The sequence below is a fragment of the Pichia membranifaciens genome (assembly GCF_001661235.1).
Source record: "Pichia membranifaciens NRRL Y-2026 unplaced genomic scaffold PICMEscaffold_3, whole genome shotgun sequence".
NCBI classification, from domain to species: Eukaryota; Fungi; Ascomycota; class Pichiomycetes; order Pichiales; family Pichiaceae; genus Pichia; species Pichia membranifaciens.
The window spans coordinates 1,468,097-1,486,376 of NW_017566984.1; the positions used below are offsets into that span (position 1 = coordinate 1,468,097).

Consider the following 18,280-nt stretch of genomic DNA (forward strand, 5'->3'; position numbering starts at 1 on the left):
ATCAGGATCAACAACCAACCAACCAACCAACCACAACAGCAAAAATGGGTGCCTACAAGTACTTAGAAGAACTTCAAAGAAAGAAACAATCCGATGTCATGAGATTCTTGTTGAGAGTCAGATGTTGGGAATACAGACAATACAAGGTGATCCACAGAGCATCCAAGCCATCCAGACCAGAGAAGGCCAGAAAGTTGGGCTACAAGGCTAAGCAAGGCTTTGTCATCTACAGAGTCAGAGTCAGAAGAGGTAACAGAAAGAGACCTGTTCCAAAGGGTGCCACCTACGGTAAGCCAACCAACCAGGGTGTCAACCACCTCAAGTACCAAAAGTCCTTGCAGGTCACCGCCGAGGAAAGAGTCGGCAGAAGAGCATCCAACTTGAGAGTCCTCAACTCGTACTGGGTCAACGAAGACTCCACCTACAAGTACTTCGAGGTCATCCTCGTGGACCCATCCCACAACGCCATCAGAAACGACCCAACCTACAACTGGATCGCCAACCCTGTCCACAAGCACAGAGAGGCTAGAGGCTTGACCTCCGCTGGTAAGAAGTCCAGAGGTATCAACAAGGGTCACTTGTACAACAAGACCTCCAACGGTAGAAGACACAACTGGAAGAAGCACAACACTCTTTCCTTGTGGAGATACAGAAAATAAGCCCCGTGAAGCCCCCCGTTTCGCCGTCTTGCTTTCGTCCTTTTTTTTTCTTTGCTTCTTTTCCGCTAAGTAGCCTGTACTCCTGTATATCACTCTAATACACGCTTCCCAGGATTTGACTCGACCGTAGCGCAGTAGTAATAATCCGTGCCTCTCTCCGCCGGTGACTTCGCTCCACAGAAATTGCATTTTTTTTTCCCCACGCACTGAAAATTGCAATCGCCTGCATGTGGAGCTCAAGTCAGTCAGCCGGCCGGGCTGTCGGCGAGTCAGCCGACCAGCCAGCCAGACAGACACCCGTGAGTGCTCAAGACGTTGTCTTCAGCTCTTCCAAACACCTCTGTGCTCGTGCCTCCCCCCCACAGCGTCACCGCCCCACTTCTGTTTGGACTGAAACACTGTACACGGGCATCCACACACACTGACCCCCCTCTTCCTCCATTTCCTCCTCCCCACCCAGTATGTCTGAATACAAGAAAACCGCAATCCTCTCTGTTTACGACAAAACAGGTCTCTTGGACTTGGCTAAGGGCCTGGTCGCCTCCAAGGTCAGGCTCTTGGCATCCGGCGGTACTGCGAAGTTGCTCAGAGAGTCTGGCTTCCCCGTTTCCGACGTCGAGACCATCACCCATGCCCCAGAGATGCTAGGTGGCAGAGTCAAGACCTTGCACCCAGCCGTCCACGGTGGTATTTTGGCCAGAAACATCGAGTCCGACGAGAAGGACTTGGAGACACAACACATCGAAAAGGTCGACTTTGTGGTCTGTAACTTATACCCATTCAAGGAGACCGTTGCGAAAATCAACGTCACCATTCCTGAAGCCGTCGAGGAAATCGACATCGGTGGTGTCACCCTCTTGAGAGCCGCTGCCAAGAACCACTCCAGAGTCACCATTCTGTCTGACCCAAGGGACTACCCGGTCTTCTTGGAAGAATTGAACAAGAGCGGCCAAAACGAGATCTCTGACTCCTTGAGACAAACCTTGGCGTTGAAGGCATTCGAACACACTGCTGACTACGACACAGCTATCTCAGACTTCTTCAGAAAGAAGTACTCCGAAGGTAAGGCCCAATTGCCTCTCAGATACGGTGCCAACCCCCACCAAAAGCCAGCTCAAGCTTTTGTCACCGAAGGGGAATTGCCTTTCAAGGTCTTGTCTGGCTCTCCAGGTTACATCAACTTATTGGACGCTTTGAACTCATGGCCTTTAGTCAAGGAGTTGTCCGCTTCTTTGAACTTGCCAGCTGCCGCTTCTTTCAAGCACGTTTCTCCAGCAGGTGCTGCTGTAGGCTTACCTTTGACTGACATAGAAAAGAAGATCTACATGGTCGACACAATCGAGAACCTTTCACCATTGGCAAATGCCTATGCAAGAGCAAGGGGTGCCGACAGAATGTCATCCTTCGGTGACTTCATTGCACTTTCGAACATCGTTGACTTGCCAACTGCTCAAATAATCTCGAAGGAAGTCTCCGATGGTGTCATTGCCCCTGGCTTTGAACCAGAAGCTTTGGAATTGCTCAAGGCTAAGAAGAAGGGTAAGTACTGTGTCTTACAAATAGATCCAAACTACAACCCATCCTCATTGGAAAAGAGACAAGTTTACGGCATAACTCTCGAACAGAAGAGAAACGATGCAATCTTCAACTCTTCTACCTTCAAGGAGTTTGTCTCCAAAAACACCCAATTGACTGAACAAGCAGCAATTGACTTAACTGTTGCCACAATTGTATTGAAGTACACCCAATCAAACTCTGTCTGTTACACTAAGAATGGTATGGTTATAGGTTTAGGTGCTGGTCAACAATCTAGAATTCACTGTACCAGACTTGCAGGAGATAAGGCAGACAACTGGTGGTTGAGACAACATCCACGTGTTCTTGGCTTCAAGTGGGCCAAGGGTGTCAAGAGACCTGAGAAATCGAACGCTATTGATTTATACGTCTCGAACCAAATTCCAACTGATGAGCCAGAGAAATCCGAATATGAATCTAAATTCGAAGTCGTTCCTGTTCCTTTAACTGCCAAGGAAAGAAGAGACTGGCTTGACCAATTGTCTGATGTTGCTTTATCTTCCGATGCTTTCTTCCCATTCCCTGATAATGTCTACAGAGCTGTTAAATCTGGTGTTAAATACATTGCTGCTCCATCAGGCTCGGTTATGGACAGAACTGTTTTCGATGCTGCTGATGCTCACAATGTGGTTTACGTCGAAAACCCAATTAGATTGTTCCATCATTGAAGATGCTTTAACAGTTTTCCACTTTTTTTGCTTCTTAATATTTTTAATTACCTCCCCTCCCCTTCCCTCCATTTTCTCATGCTGCGATTATAGGTTGATTCCAATATGCCCAATTTAACGCTAACGCACGCAGTCATAAATTCTTCATAAAATTAAACCTTTTCATAAATTTTTATATGATATCACATTTCTTAATAATAATTACTCATATTTTCCCTAAGCGCTGAGCTTAAACATTTACTATTTTAACATATTGTAATGTAATAACTTAAAACACAATTATAAAGACAACAACTATAAAACATAATAATGAAGAAGGAATAATTTATAAATAATTTAAACCTAGAAAAAATTGAAGTGGGGGGAGGAGGGTAAGAAAAATGAAAAAAATAAACATATTTAAAAGAAATACATCCATAGGTATATCTTCAATGAATATATGCAGTGTATTATTTATAATGATAATAGTAATAGTGGTAGTGGAAAACTAAAATAATAATGGTTATGAAAATAATAATAAAACGATGGTAAGTGACCTGAAATTTGATGAAAAATGAACTTTTTCTTTTGTTTTTGAATCACTTTTTGGTTGAGAATGTGACCAATGAACTTGTCGTAGTCCATTTTGGACGGTAAGATCCAGAACCATAACCAGTATCATTATTGTCTTGATGTCTTGGTTGGAATAAACCTGTTGCAAATTGTGGGAATTCTTCTGTTGGATGAATATCAACAGTCTTCAATGAACCAATAGCTGCAGGTGCCGCAATTAGTGCAATGAAAGCAATGAGAACAGAATAGTACAAAACAGAGTACTTCTTGATCATTCTCTTTCTTAATCTTGCCTGTTTCAAAGAGTAAATTGGTGGTCTCATTTGTCTGTTTGGCTTCAACCAGAACAACATCATTGAGTGCCATCTATCAACATATGGAATACAAACAAATGGTAATTGACAGAAGAGAACAACGTGACCTAAAACGAAATCACCTGAAAAATGAGACAATTCGATAACCTTGGCACAGAACTCTCTTGATGGTTGAGTCCATGCTGCAAGACCTAAACCTGAACCGTACCATTTACCAGTCCAGAAAGCGACATTAGAATGATCGTTCTTGAATTCTCTTGTTAGCATGAACAAGGTCATACATTTGAAAATCAATCTTTGACAGTAAATCATGGTGATTAAACCGACCAACATTCTAGCGAAATGGAAACCTTCCATGACCCACATCACAACATAAAATGCTAGATGGATGACAACAGCAATACCGTGGGCAAAACCTGCCATGACAGCACCAGTCTTCTTACAGCACATACCAAATAGAGGACCAGAACAACATGAAAAGCCGAGACAACCGAATAAGATACCGATATCAATAACAATTGGTGCCAATGCACAAATAATCAATCTCAAAGTAGCATTGACCATCTTTGCATCACGAACACCAGTTTGAGCATTGATGTAAGTGTATGCAACAAATAAACCGGCAGTATAGATGGCACATGGAATTGTGTCTGATATGATGATGGTGGTTCTATGAGCTCTTGGTGCATCACCAGCAGCTTTTTCGGAATCATCACCAATAGTCTTCCTCTTGAAACCGGTAACTCTTGATCTTGCCAATCTAACGTAACCAATCCAAGAGTTTCTATGCCATTTCGTATTACCTCTAGACAACCATCTAATGTAATCTCTGTAATCAATAAAGTAATCTTCCCAAGCAAATTGATGAGGGTTGAAAATAAATGGTGAAAACATCAATGCAACAATAATGGTCCAGAACCATAATAAAGCTGGTTGCCAGTGTGCAATAGTACCAAATAGCAACATGATAACACATCTTGCACCAACATAGATGGTACCCTCAGCAAATCTTGAATACAAAACAGAGAACGGAATTCTCGAAGTTGCAAAACCTCTACCAGTTGCAATATATCTAGCACCACCAATGGAAACGTCATTGACCAAGGAAGTAGAGTAAATTTGGGCAACGAAAACTTCAAAAAATGGAGACAAAGATGTAAGGTGCTTAGCGAATCTGTATGCCATCTTCCAGATACCTCTTTCAATCAATTCTTGAACAAGTAATGGGACGAAGGAAATGAAGAAGACAATGAAAATGGATAAGGTATAACGTCTAATCCAATCAACAGCAGGAGCCAAATTGTAACAACCTATTGGATACAGGACATCTGTGATTGGCTTGTTCTTGTCATAAATACACATGATAGATTCATGGGCCAAGGAGTTCAAATTGACCAACGTCAACATGAACATTTGCAAAGATGAAGAAATGAACAAGTTATTGATATGGAAACCCAAATGAGCATAGTAGAAGGAGAAGAATCTGTCCAATGGTAGCTGTGTACCTAAGTAATAGTATTCTCTGGATAACATTTGTTCACCCATACCAGCACCAATCTTAGTTGTGAAATTCAAAATCGAACCGAAACCTAAATCTCTACCCTTACCACATTGATAATATTCACAGTGCTTGATTCTACCACCTCTACAGAGGGCAGTCATACCGGCGTAAATATCTTCGTTCAAGTGTAAACCCTTTTGAGCCTTCGATACACCACCTCTAGTTAACATGAAAGTAGCATTCAAGAAATCTGGGTGACCATAATGCAATTTACCACCGATCTGCGCCAGGGTTCTCGAAAACAAAGTACCGAAAGTTTGCTCTTTACCAGCAGCAATATCACCCAAAACACCAGCGTTTTCAGAGAAAATGTATTCTCTGGCACCGACAATGGCGACAGGATGTTTAACGTTACCTGCTTCCTTAACCAAAGTAGTCGCGTATGGGTTAACTTGTTCAACATTCAATTCTTCAAATTCAGCCAAAACAGATCTAATTTTCAAACATTCTTCCAAGTAATTATCTTGGTTAGCATCAATCAATTGTAAGTATTCACCTCTTGTGAAAATGATAGCATGATTTTGATTATCAGATTTACCATCACCCAAAATTGGGTTACCAGAAATTTGAACTCTGAACTTGGGTCTTCTTCTTTCATTTGGCATAATTTCACAGTGACCATCAATTAAAGCGGAATAAATTCTTGGTTCACCACCTTCTTCCAAAGGTGGTTCTTCATCCAAGTAAGCAATTTGAAGATCTGGATAAGCACGCAACAAAAATTCTGCATTTTCCAATTCTTCCTTCTTGAACTTGGCCAATCTTTGCATGGAAACAACAAACTTGAACTTTCTTCTAGACATTCTTTCCAATTCTCTCTCCAAACCTTCGGCGTTACCACCGAACATTTGAACGATTTCAGGATTTTCAACACGGTATAACAACTTGATTGCTCTAGCATAATTCATAAAACCCGAAACAGTTCTGTAAAGAGTTTGAGATCTAAGAGAAGCCCAGATTCTTGTTCTTAAAGTATATTCAGGTGCAGCAGACTTGAAACCAATACAGTAGAATGGTAAATCATCAATTTCTTGCTTGACGTCGTCATCCTTTTCATTTTCGAAAGCAACGGTTTCTTCAGCTAAAATTTTAGTATCCTTAACAAAACATTCCCATTCAACAGGATGCAATTGCTTCAAGTATTCCAACAATGTAACTCTGGAGAACTGGTCATCTTCCCTAATAATCTCTCTTAGGGAAAGCAAGATCTTTTCGGAATAATGAGGAGTGAAAACGGTGAAAGTAGGCATGTTATCAACAGGTAAAGGCTCTGGAATAGGAGTAGCTAAGGATTGGGCAAAGAAAGAAATACGTCTTTCAGCTTCAGAATCCTTAGGGAAAAACTCAGTTTCAAAATTGTTATCATCCTGAGAAACAAAGAAAGTTGGTGCTCTTAAAGTACGCTTACCTTCGACTTCAGAAGGAACTTGATGGTACAATAATTTTTGAACGTGATCAATGGCCAACAAATGTTCTCTGTACATAGAGATGACAATTGCATTCCAAACTTGAGAAATCAAAACCTTTGGCTTATACTTAATTTCCATATCGGTTGTAGCTAAGACCTTCGAATAAATTCTCTTAGGCAGTCTTGAAAAGATGTTTCTCCATGGAGTTAAAATGGAGATACCCAAGTAAAAAGATCTACCCACGGAGAAAATGGTGTTGACCAAAATGTACCACATGTAAGTGTCCAAGAAGAACAAAATCATATCTGTTGCGTACATCAGACCCAAGGTGATCTTAGCTTGTTGCTTACAGAGCTTGTCACCCCACCATTGTTCACCATGACATCTCATGTCCATGGTAGACAAATTTCTAATTGGATCTCTGATAGAAAGAATCAAAAAGTAGTAAGATTCTGAGAATTTGGCGGCGAAAACAGTAATCCAGACCAAATAGGATAGGTATCTATCGATACCAGACAATCCTGCAAATGATGCAGTGAAAGTCTGCTGTGGTAGATATCTTCTAGAATTACCCTTCATGTAAGAGGTGAATAATCCACCTAGAGGCATGATTGTCAAATAACAGACTGTGGCGACAGCAAAGAAGAACATAACGACGGAGACAGCATAAGCAGCAGTAGATTTCGTAACCAAACCAGCATATGCAAAGACAAAAATGATTGGACCAATATTAACACCAAACAAAATGCATAGGAACAACAATCTTCTTGATAGATGCTGAGCACCAGGCCAAGATCTTGGAACAAACATCCATTCGAAGAGGGTTGCTAAAATGTTGATACCGGAAGCGACAGCACCACCTAAGGCACATGCGGCCCATCTTGAAGAAGGCAATGGCTGGTTGTTTAACACTTGGACATAGTTGTGGGTATACAAGGTTGGAGAGTTGTATGCACAATACATCCAGTAGATTGAGATGTGGAAAACCCAGATACGGTTGAAGTTGGTGATAACGTGTAACCAAGTTCTAACTTCCTTATAGGTTTTCACAAATGTTGAAGTCCAATCTATTTCACCTAATTGCAAATATCTCTCTTCCTGAGGCAAATCGATCAATCTAGTTTCACCAACATACATTCTGGCAAGACCTTGAGGGTACCAGAACAATTGGTTAACATCATCATAACCGACCACTTTGTTGTGGTCCTTTTCACGTTTGACAAAACGACCGTTGACAATTTCATAGACTTGATCTCTCAAATAGTGGTAAAGGGGTGTGATGACTCTGTTAAGATAATCACCTTCAGGGATAGGGTCGACTCTGTTTTGGCAAGCGTCCGATTTGAGGTAGTCAAAGGCACACTTATAGATGAAACAAAGACATTCGGAGGTGAATCTGACTTGGTTAGCTTCACCCCAAATCAAAAGCCAAAGAGCGATCTGCTGGACTCTCTCTATTGCCGTGTATTGGTTCATTTGAGCTTTCCATCTGTAGTCGCCGGCTTGTAAAGAGTTATCACCCTCAATTTCGGACAAAATCTGATCGGGATTTTCTTCTTCTGGGAGTTGTTCTTCGCCCTTCTTGCCTTTCTTCAACTTGAAAATGCTCTTCTTGGACTTCTTCTTGGACTTCTTGATTTTACCCAAATCAATATTGCTGAAACCAACTCTGTCGTCCAAATCCATCTGGCAGGCAAAATACCACTTCTTGTAGTTGGCGGTATCACCTCCGATGTAGTCTGCGTGTAAGGAGAGCAAGGCTTGGGCCGGAGTCATTCTGGACGATCTAGAATCCAAGAGGACCATGAAGTAGTCAAACATGTTTCTCATGGAATCTCTTTGAAAACCGAACTTGTTGGATAGGTCGATGAAGACGTCTTCGATCTGTTCTATCGTGACTGGGGCTTGGTTGTCTGCAGTCCATGCAGGGTAAGGGTCTGAAGGAAGAGCGATCATGCCCTGGTCGTACATGCCTGCGCCGTAGTATGGAGTGGAGGCACCGGAGGAACGAGGATCGCCGTAACTCATTTGTGATGGGGTATAGTTTGCGCCGTAGGCACCATCGTAAGGGGTGCCGGGGACGTTACCAGGGCCGTAGCTGAAATCTGAGTAGGACTCTGGGTCGTTGTGGCCTGGCTGGTCGTAGTAGCCACCTGCGTTCTGTTGGTTCACGTCGGTGGAGTACTGGTCGTAGCCGGCGTTGCCGCCCTGCGGGTAGTAGCCCTCATTGTTGTACTGGTCGTAGCCCTGGTTTTGTTGCGACTCGTCGTAGTAGCCGTCTTGGGGTTCGTAGTAACCGCCTTGGGGTTGCTGGCCCGGTTGGCCCGGTTGGCCTGGCTGGCCTTGCGGAGGCACACCTTGTTGGTCGTACGCACCTTGGTCGTAGTAACCTTGGTCGTAGTAGCCCTGGTGGTTTTGGTTTGGATCGTAGTTGTCGTTGTAAGACATCTGTGGAAGGGGCGGAGGAGGGGAAAACGGGTGTTGTTAGTAAACGCTGCACGAGGAGGTGGAGAGACGGCGGGGAGTGGTACTTACACTGACAAACACTAATTCACAGGTCCTAGAGGAAGTTCACTAATGAGTGGTGTATTTTTTGGTTGTGTTCAGAAGCTCCGGAGGCGGGAGTTCGTGGTGTGTGTGTGTGTGGTGGAGATGTTGTTTATTCTTTGTTCGTAGCGAGTGCAAATGGTGGGAATAGAAACAAGACACTGGTGGAGACAAGAAAACAAGCAAACAGAACGAGTGTGTGTGAACAGACAGAAGATGGTCAACGGATGCTTGGTTGAGAATCTAGCGTGGAATCGGCACAGGACTCGGTCAATCCGCTTCGATCAAACAGTCGGTCAGTCAAACAGAGAAACAGTCGGTCTGTTTAGTCTGTCGATCCGTAGCAAAAGAAAGACGGCAGCTGGAGTTTGCAAAGGGAGGAAAAAAAAACTTGTTTGTGAGCCTAGGAAAGCAAACAAGCAATACGGAGGGGCGTGGGGACGGGAGAAGCACAAGCAAAGCAAGAAACGTCTCTCTGGTAGACGAGGGCAAGCAGGGAAAAGAAAAGACAAAACACAAAGACACACAGGGGCAGGCGGAAGGAACAGAGCAGAGCAGAGTACACACGCCAATAATGGGGATCAAGCCCGACAGACGAACAGTGCAAGCGCAAAACAGGTGCAAAACAAATAACAACAACCACGTCCACGTCTCGCGCCCGCGGCAGGGGATGAAAAAAAAAAAAAAAACGAAAAAACATCGCTGCGCCCGCCCTTGTTCGCGACAACAGCTCACGCCGGCGGCAGCCATCGCAGCCGGGCCGACGCGCAGGACACTAAATTGGCGTGCTCTGTTGGGCGCGCGCGCTGGCGCGCGCTGGCGCTGCCTTGTTTTGCGACGCGTCCGCTGTGCATCGGGGCCGCAAGGTCTAGATCCGGCGCCGTTGCTTGGGCTGCGAGCGACGCGCCGATGGCGGCTGGCGTTGTGACAGGGGGCTACGGCTGCCGCGGGCGCAGACGTGACGCGTCAGGTGCTAAACGTGTCGGTGGCCGGGATGGGCGTCGTCGTCGTCGGGGTCGGGCGGGGGCCACAGCACAGCACAGCACAGGATGCATGAGCCAAGCCCGCTGTAGACGAGCAGGCTTGAACACAGAAGCGCAGGCAAAGCGCTCCTTCAGCAGCTCGGTGCACATGCAGACGCTCGGGCTTGCACGGACCCCCCGGATTCAGTCTGATCCAGCACCTCGGGGGCAAATTAAACCCTTCCGCCCCGGCCGGCCGTAGACGAGGAGTTCTAAAATTAAACACGAAGGAGAGGATCTCGAGGAAAAAATATATAGCAGAAAGCTTAAAACCCGTGAAAAAAAAAATGCGGCCGGATGCAGCGAACAAGCCCTGTTGTTGCCAAAAATAGCGCACAGTGTCCCCCCTCTCATCACGGACTATTGATGTGGCAGGCGCTAAATAATAATTAGTAATGTATCGATGTTTTGATGATTTAAAGATTAGATCACACCCCGGGCGGGTAAACAGACGAGCAGTGCGCAGCAACAGCACGGCACGCACACGCGTGCGCATGCGTGTGACAGCAACCATAAGAACCAACCCCCCATCCTCCCGGGTTATCTCCGGCTGACTACGTGGCAGCAACAGCGACAGCAGGATCTGCTGCCTGGTAACTACACACCCACGGCTTGCTGCAGGTGTGCTCTGATATCCGCGTTGTCAGCCTTCTCAAATAGCCCACCGAAGTCTATGTCTAAATCTTTGTACTTGCGGACCTTGCTCACAATCAGCCCGACAGAGTTCCTCAACCCCCATGCAGCCTCAGAGCTGGTCTCATCTAGCCCCTCGAGGTACCGCATGTCGATCTCACCGTTGCCCTCTTCGGCAGCAACCGTGTGGTAGAACCCATTCAGCTTCGCCACAGACATCCCGAGGTACACCTGGATGATCTCCCTCTGCTTGGCAAGCTCCTCCTCCCCGTCGCTCTCGTCGGCAAAATCCAGTAGTCTTCCGAGAAACTCGTCCGCGTAGACCTCGCAGAGCGGCAGCACCTTGCTCTCGCTGCAGTTCCACACGCTCTCGACAACAGTGATCTCGCTCACTGTCCCGTACCGAAGCAGCTTCTCGATGAACATGAACCCGATCCGGGGCTCGTTGTTCCAGATCCGGAGAACCGCGTCGATTATCCACTGCTTCTTCCGGTCGTTGTCCGTGTTCTCAACAATCATGTTCAACTTGTCTCCAAAGACTTTGTTCAAGCTCTCCTCGAAAACCGAAAAAGACCTCGACCCAATCAAACAGATCGATTGGACAACAAGCGTGATGATGTACTCGTCGCTGTTTTCCACAATCCCGCTCGAATCGCTTTCGATTTTCTCCTTAAGCTTGGTCGTCAACTCAACCAAGGACTCAGTGGATTCATCAACATTCTCCAAATTCATGTAGATATCTCTACAGATATCATTATATGGATGATCGTCATGGTTGAATAAGTAGTGTGAAAATAACTTGTATGTGTCCGTGTTGGTCTCAACAACATAGTCCTCGCCACCTTCGCCATTCGACTCGGAGTCCTCAACATTTTCCAGAGGATCACTTGTATTTGCTTCCGCAAACTCTTTGCCAAAAAATTTGGAGTCGTAGTCAATCAACTCTTCCTTATTCTTCAACGTGAGGTTCGCAAACTTCTTCAAATCGGCAGGCAAAGTCCGATCTCTGATGAACTTGTAGTTGGTTATCAATATTTCCTTGTGAATAGCATTCTTGATGAAAAATAATCTAGGGTTGTACACTCTTTCGTCCCCCAACTGAATCACATCACTTACCCATTCTTGCCATTCCCACTCGAATTTGAAATTACTTATCTGGAATACAAACCATTCAAGAAATCTGACAATGTTTTCATATTCCAATTTCTCAATATTCTCATAAAAATAACGGAAACAATCCCCAACAAGTTTGGAGAAAACCAAGCTTTCATTTGAGTGCAATTGAGATCTCTTTACTAACGTCCAATCACGACCACAGGTATCTGACAAGAGAGCCTCAAAGTAAATTTGAGGCAACTCGCTACTTGGCAATGTAAAAATTAGGTCAATAATATTGTTGAGAATGATTTCTTCCATCTTCCAAGTGGACTTAAAACCATCCTCAAATTCAGCCTGGATTCTTCTTGCCGAATTTATCATCTGGTTCTTGATATGCTCTTCGAAATCGGTACTTTCCTCTAAATTTTTGATCAAGTCAAATTCTAAACCTTTACCCAAGTCATGAATGATCATCAATTTATCCAATGGTGAATTTGACTTTGAGAATTTTTTCTCGTTAAAGAACCTCTGAAAGTTGATAAATTGCTTCGACACAGTTACACGATTGTATTCGACGTTGCTCAAAATGTTTGTTAAAATATCGTTCAAAACCATGGATTCATATGTCGTGAATTGAGGCCTCGTTTCAAATTCAAGGCTACGCCTAGACTTTTCACGAGGGAAAATATCAATAATAAATCTTGGATATTTCCAAAGTTTGTCACTAATCGAAGCAAACTCTTCCAAATTTTCATACTTGCTCAAAACCTCAGCACTTGGGATAACGAATTCACCAATAGAATGTTTTACCATCTTAGGTTCAGGCTTTTCTTCTTTAGCTTCGTTGTTCACTTCATTCTCATTATTCTCTTCAGCACCTTCTGGAACCACTGCAGTTTCCTTCTCGGTCAAAACAGTTTTGATCAATGGTTCAGTAAGTGACATGACATCATAAAATAAAGTCATGTCCTCCAAAAAGGACTCTGTGGATTCCGGGGCTTGCTGCAACAAGTCACTCATCGCAATGCATGACGTCCCGTCACCATTAGCAACAGGCCTGTAAAAGACGTCCATGTTTTCAGTGGTTCTAACTCTGAATTTTCTAGCTGTGCTTAACAGTTGCTTGCATTTGCTTTTCAAATCTTCGTTCCCTGAATCATTCACCAATAAGTATGGTATGCTCAAAGTAACTTCATAGTAAACTAACTCTGCCAACTTTGATCTTTTTTCGTCCGCATTTTGCAAATTAATTGCAAAATCCAAAAGCTGTTCAATGAATCTAACAACCACATCAAAGTCGTCAATGATGTGGATTAATAGGCCAAACATACGGATAACCAAGAAAATTCTATTCCAACATTTTTCATGGTTCATTTGATCATCTCCTGGTTTATTATCATCACCATCCACATCCATTCCTTTCTTCTCAATAGCGTCAAAAACATCATTGATGCGGTCTTTCAGCCATTCTAAAATATCTTGGCCAATCTGTTCGTTCTTTGCGTTGGCTAACATTATTAAGCCAGAAAACAAGACAGTCTTGTGTGGCATTTCAACAACAACTGCACCTAAGAATTTAAGCAAGCTACTTTTGAAGTCTTCATCCGACCATAACTTGGCCATTGTTTCACTGCTCTGCGTTAACAATGGCTTTGTTTCGTATACCAAATCTCCAAAACTTTGTAAACTATTGCACAGCTCAAGAGCTCTTTGAATTTCTGAACTCAATTGCATCCGTCTTTGCCTTTTACGAGGTGCTCCCCCGTCGTATCTATTTTGACCATAACCCCCAGATCCTGCTGCTGACTGTCTGAATAGATCCGCTTGATCACCTGCCTCCTCTGCATTTGACTGGAAATTTCTTGTATCCTTCAGATTCTCATCATTTTGCTCATAGTCCATAGCCTGATGTGGAGGAGGTGCATAATCATCGTACCCGTTATCACCACCCATCATATGAGGGGGTAAGGCATCTGCCTCATACGTAGGCTGTTGCTCTTCGCCATTTTGGTTGCTGTCGCCATTTTGATGTGAAGATGGTTCGTAGAAATCATCTTCGAATTCATCAGGGCGTTGTCTCTTACGTGAAAGCTCTTCTGACATTTTCCTAAGAAACACACGTAGATGCTAAAAGTGATATCGTTCTGGCAGAGCTTTTCAAAGAAGACTATGCTAGTTCTAGCTTCTTCTTCAAAAATACTTGGCGTAATTTTCATGTGTGTAGGTTGGATTCTTTCATTTTCATGTTCTCGAAACTTGCTCGGGGGGTGTTTCCTCCCGATGGCTACAGCTGGAGGTGCACAGGTGGATCAGTTTTTCAGATCGTATGTTGAGCTCTTCTATCAACGAGAGTATGAATATAGGATTAAGTGGGTTTACACCTTTGTCTATAAAGTAAAGTCATATATAAATAGGAAGAATTAGGTCATTAAAATAGTTACGCCAGAAAGTGGTAGTAAAAAAAACAAAAGAAGTCTAAACTTATAATGCTGTAAATTTTATGGTGAGGAGAACGATCCTCCAACATGCTTCGAAGAGTTAATCATCTCTTCGAGCATTTCAACTTGGTTTTTCAAACGTGGGACCACTTCTCTTTCCATGTTTCCGTACTTGCGTTGCAGCTCCTCAATTTCCAACTTAAGTGCGGTGTTTTCAACCTCCAATAAATCTTTCTCAGTCTTGTGCAAATTCACACTCTCCTTGATATTGTTCAACTGGTCGGTAAGCTGGCTGACTTTTTTCTTTTCGTCCAGCAAATCATCTTGAAATTCTGCACCACCGGGAGATTCTTGAAATTTCAGTAATATGCCCTCAATTAAATATCTTTTCTTTCTTTCTTCGTTCAATTGCTTAGTCAATGAAGTTATAGTTGCCGCATACTGACTAGGAGTCTTGGATTGTGCATCTATTTCTATTTCAGAGTCGTTTTTAGCCGATCCCTTACTAGTCTCATTATCACCAGTATCGGTCACGGTAAGATCAGGTTCATTGCAGTCTGAATCTTGCTTTTTTCCAACTGAAGAATTTTCTCTAGACATGCTCTTTGAACGTTTTCTTAAATCACCTTCTAGTGCGATTTCTCTGGAGACTGATGAAGCAAGTTCAGTCGTTACCAACTCTAATTCCTGTAAGAGTTGAGTGTTGTCATTTAACAACCCATATTGTTCAGGCGTGAAAAAGGAGGTATGGCTAGGACTTGCGATGGAGATTGGGGTTCTTGGTTCAGAATCGGAAGATCTTATTTTTGAAGGAGTAGATTTGATGGAGGTTGCGGCAGTGATAGAGTCTGTTGTCAAGCCAAGGGCGCTTGGTGGAGGAGTGAATTCTCTTTTATTTGGAAATTCTGCCTTTTTGGTCAAGATATCCTTTCTGATACTAGTTGATTTGAGCGGAGACGATTCTTTTGATTGTGAGTTCAAACTTAAGCTCATATCTACCAAGTTCCCGCTATAATCGGTTTTAGCAGGTGATAAAGAGCTGTATGTATCACGGGTATTGGGGTTAAGGTTAGCGTTTTTGTTGTTTTCCTTCAGATTGAGATGCAATGGTTGGGTGGCCTCTACAGACTTATAACTCGTAGTTGAGTTCCTGAGGTTATCACCGTACGAGCCATAGTTGCCACCAAATGCATTATGATTAACGACTGGCGAGGTCTTCAGAACCATCTCATCCAAAGAGTCGTTGATTTCATCAATGTTAACATTGGGAGGAGCCACAGCGCCGGTGGTGGCGATAGAGTCAGTAGCTGTAGCATTTGGTTCTTCAACGCCCTCATGGACATCATCGAGAGCAGTAGATGTCGACAATTCTGGCTCTTCATTCTGAACGGAAAGTTGTTTCTTCATGTTTACTGAATCGTCCTCCCTTTGACGTGCAAGGGAGTCTGAAGAAGCAATGGGCTGGAATTCCGCAGCAGAATAAAATATGGTCTTTTGGCTTGAATTATTTCTCAGATGATAGAGTTTGTCCTGCATTGCCTTTTGATCCTTCTGAGTAAGAGAGTCAAAGGAGACCACCGAACCTACCCCACTTCTTGTCACTTGATGACCTTTTTCCCTTCTTCTCAGAGGGGTACCAGTCTCTCTTGTAGGCGTAGTTACTCTGGAGCCGTTGCTAGATGCAGGAGGCACAGTTGGTAAGGTAGGCAAGACTGTTTCTTTGATGGGACTGTTTTCGTTGTCATTGATGCCACTTTTTATCTGCTTGACCTGCTCTGAGACACCGTTCTCCATATCGTCCTTGTCACCCTCTGACACAGGTGAAAACTCAATCTTGCTGAGAACTTTGTTCTTTTTGCTCTTTGGGATAGCCGTGGTACTGGTGGCAGCAGCAGGAGCTTGTTCCGGTTGTGACTCTACCCCAGTTTCCTCCTGCACGTTCTGCAATATCTCGCCATTATTCCCGCCATTGGGTTTGCCAGTAGGATTCAACCTTGGCGAAAACGAAGGAGGTGTTCTTCCAACCGCTGCCGGGTTTAAGGTGGGAGAATTTGCTGCAGTTCCGTTGGGGTACGCTCTATTTGGAGTCTGGGACCTCATCATCGGACCCCAGGCGTTTGCCCCATTGTTAGCCACTTGGAAAGGGCGCTGTCTCATACCAGAGTCAGACTGCAAGGACATCGACCTCGGATTAAATGGAGGTTGGTTCAACTGGACTGGATGGTGACCAGTATTGGCGTTGTTAGCGTAGGTGCTGCCGCCAGTCATCGACGGCGTCATCATTCCGGTCTGCACCGGCAGCATCATTGTGCCGTTCTGTTGATTTGGAGGCAGTGAGGGGCGCTGTTGCTGTGAAGGTGGGGGAAGCATCATCATAGGATTCATGGGGCCCATCGGACCCACAGTCCCCATCGGTGCCATCGGGCCAGGATATCCTCCTCCGTAGTTGGGCGCATACCCTGCATTTCCGTAAGTCTGAAGACTCATTGACCTCGGCTGCTGCTGCTGCTGCTGCTGCTTGTTCTGCCTGGCTAGGTTCATGGCGAATGCCTTCTTATGCGCCATCTGGATCTTTCTGTGCTGTTCACCTGTGACCTTCGAGCCACCCTGCGTCGACACTTTCAGCGTCGGAATGTATGGGGTGGAGTCGGTCAACCCGAAGCCGGGTCTGTCGCCCCTGATGTGCTGGAGGTCTTCAAAGGAGATCTCGTTCTCGGAGGTGTCGATCTCTATTTTAGCGTCGTCTCCGTCTCCGTCGTCTCCGTCGCCGTCATCGCCGCCGCCACCTCCGACCCTGCTCCACTGCTTCTTCATGAACCGGTTGACAGACATCGTGCTCATCGACGCATTCGAGTTTCTGCGCTGCTTATTCCGAGCCGCCTGCTGGTAGCTGCCGACGTTGTTGCCGTTGTAGCCGCCCATCGGCATGCCCATGCCCATGCCCTGCGGCACCGACACCATGCTGGAGCTGTTCGGATGCATGTACATCATCTGCGGGCCATTCCCGACAAACCCGTTCATGCTCGTGCTCATCTGTGGGTTCATGTACATCGGGCTGCCGCCGTTGCTAGGGCCATTGAAGCCCGGAGGATATCCTCTAAAATTCTGGGTCTGCGGTAGACCATTCTGCATTATCGGAGCTGGATACCCCCTAAACTGCTGCTGCTGCTGCTGCTGTTGCTGTGGTTGGTTGATCGGCGTTTCCAGTGACACGTCGATAAAGGCCGACTGGTCGAGTCCTCTGGTGTGGTTCAGACTCTTTCCTGCCGAAGCGCCGTTCCGGCCTCTTGCGGAAGCACTCATGCCGGCGTCCATAGTTGCTGCTCGTGCGTATGAAGTGGGAGACTTGTTCTAGCAAGAGCCACCGAACCTATACAGACGGACCGTTTTACACAAGATACAAGCAGTCCAAGGACATGTCAGAGCCCTCCCAGACAGCAGACGTGAAACGTCAGGTCCAGAGCCAGAAAGTAAACAGCCCGACACCCTCAGACAGCGAAAAAAAACAACTAGACGAGAGCGAAAACGGCGGCAAAGTTAGAATTTTCTGCTTGTCGCAGCATTTTTTTAGCACTCGGAGAACACAGGGAAGGTTAAAAGATAGAAAGACAGGCGGAAGGTTTAAAGAGAAAGAAGGAAGACAGAAAGACCGTAGATAGAAAAGAGGGAGCGTGCGGTATCCTGTGGCTACTCTTGCTTCTCGGGCTGCTCGGGCTCGGCCTCACGCGAGAGGGCGAGGTCCCGAGCCCGCTGGAGAAGTGTTCGGGTGTCAACCTGCTGGGGCACAAGACGGCCATGCTGGAG

The 18,280-nt window shown here is 45.0% G+C and overlaps 6 protein-coding genes across 6 annotated transcripts; 3 read left to right on the forward strand and 3 right to left on the reverse strand.

Moving 5' to 3' along the window:
• Positions 1–44: 44 nt before the first annotated feature.
• On the forward strand, positions 45–659 carry PICMEDRAFT_33706 (hypothetical protein; the record flags this gene model as incomplete). Its single annotated transcript, XM_019162837.1, has 1 exon — positions 45–659. One exon carries the CDS (start codon positions 45–47, stop codon positions 657–659), a length of 615 nt encoding a protein of 204 aa, XP_019018016.1.
• A 306-nt stretch (positions 660–965) lies between these two features.
• On the forward strand, positions 966–3,119 carry PICMEDRAFT_16715 (hypothetical protein). The gene has a single exon (XM_019161316.1). The coding sequence runs from the start codon at positions 1,121–1,123 to the stop codon at positions 2,900–2,902; it is 1,782 nt and encodes a 593-aa protein (XP_019018017.1). The 5' UTR covers positions 966–1,120; the 3' UTR covers positions 2,903–3,119.
• A 361-nt stretch (positions 3,120–3,480) lies between these two features.
• Positions 3,481–9,186, reverse strand: PICMEDRAFT_72935 (hypothetical protein; the record flags this gene model as incomplete). Its single annotated transcript, XM_019164336.1, has 1 exon — positions 3,481–9,186. One exon carries the CDS (start codon positions 9,184–9,186, stop codon positions 3,481–3,483), a length of 5,706 nt encoding a protein of 1,901 aa, XP_019018018.1.
• A 119-nt stretch (positions 9,187–9,305) lies between these two features.
• On the forward strand, positions 9,306–9,950 carry PICMEDRAFT_138675 (hypothetical protein). The gene has a single exon (XM_019160118.1). The coding sequence runs from the start codon at positions 9,424–9,426 to the stop codon at positions 9,916–9,918; it is 495 nt and encodes a 164-aa protein (XP_019018019.1). The 5' UTR covers positions 9,306–9,423; the 3' UTR covers positions 9,919–9,950.
• A 954-nt stretch (positions 9,951–10,904) lies between these two features.
• Positions 10,905–14,141, reverse strand: PICMEDRAFT_72936 (hypothetical protein; the record flags this gene model as incomplete). The annotated part of the gene is made up of 1 exon (XM_019164337.1): positions 10,905–14,141. One exon carries the CDS (start codon positions 14,139–14,141, stop codon positions 10,905–10,907), a length of 3,237 nt encoding a protein of 1,078 aa, XP_019018020.1.
• A 241-nt stretch (positions 14,142–14,382) lies between these two features.
• On the reverse strand, positions 14,383–18,207 carry PICMEDRAFT_139072 (hypothetical protein). Its single transcript, XM_019160124.1, has one exon. The coding sequence runs from the start codon at positions 17,789–17,791 to the stop codon at positions 14,537–14,539; it is 3,255 nt and encodes a 1,084-aa protein (XP_019018021.1). The 5' UTR covers positions 17,792–18,207; the 3' UTR covers positions 14,383–14,536.
• Between the last annotated feature and the right edge of the window lie 73 nt (positions 18,208–18,280).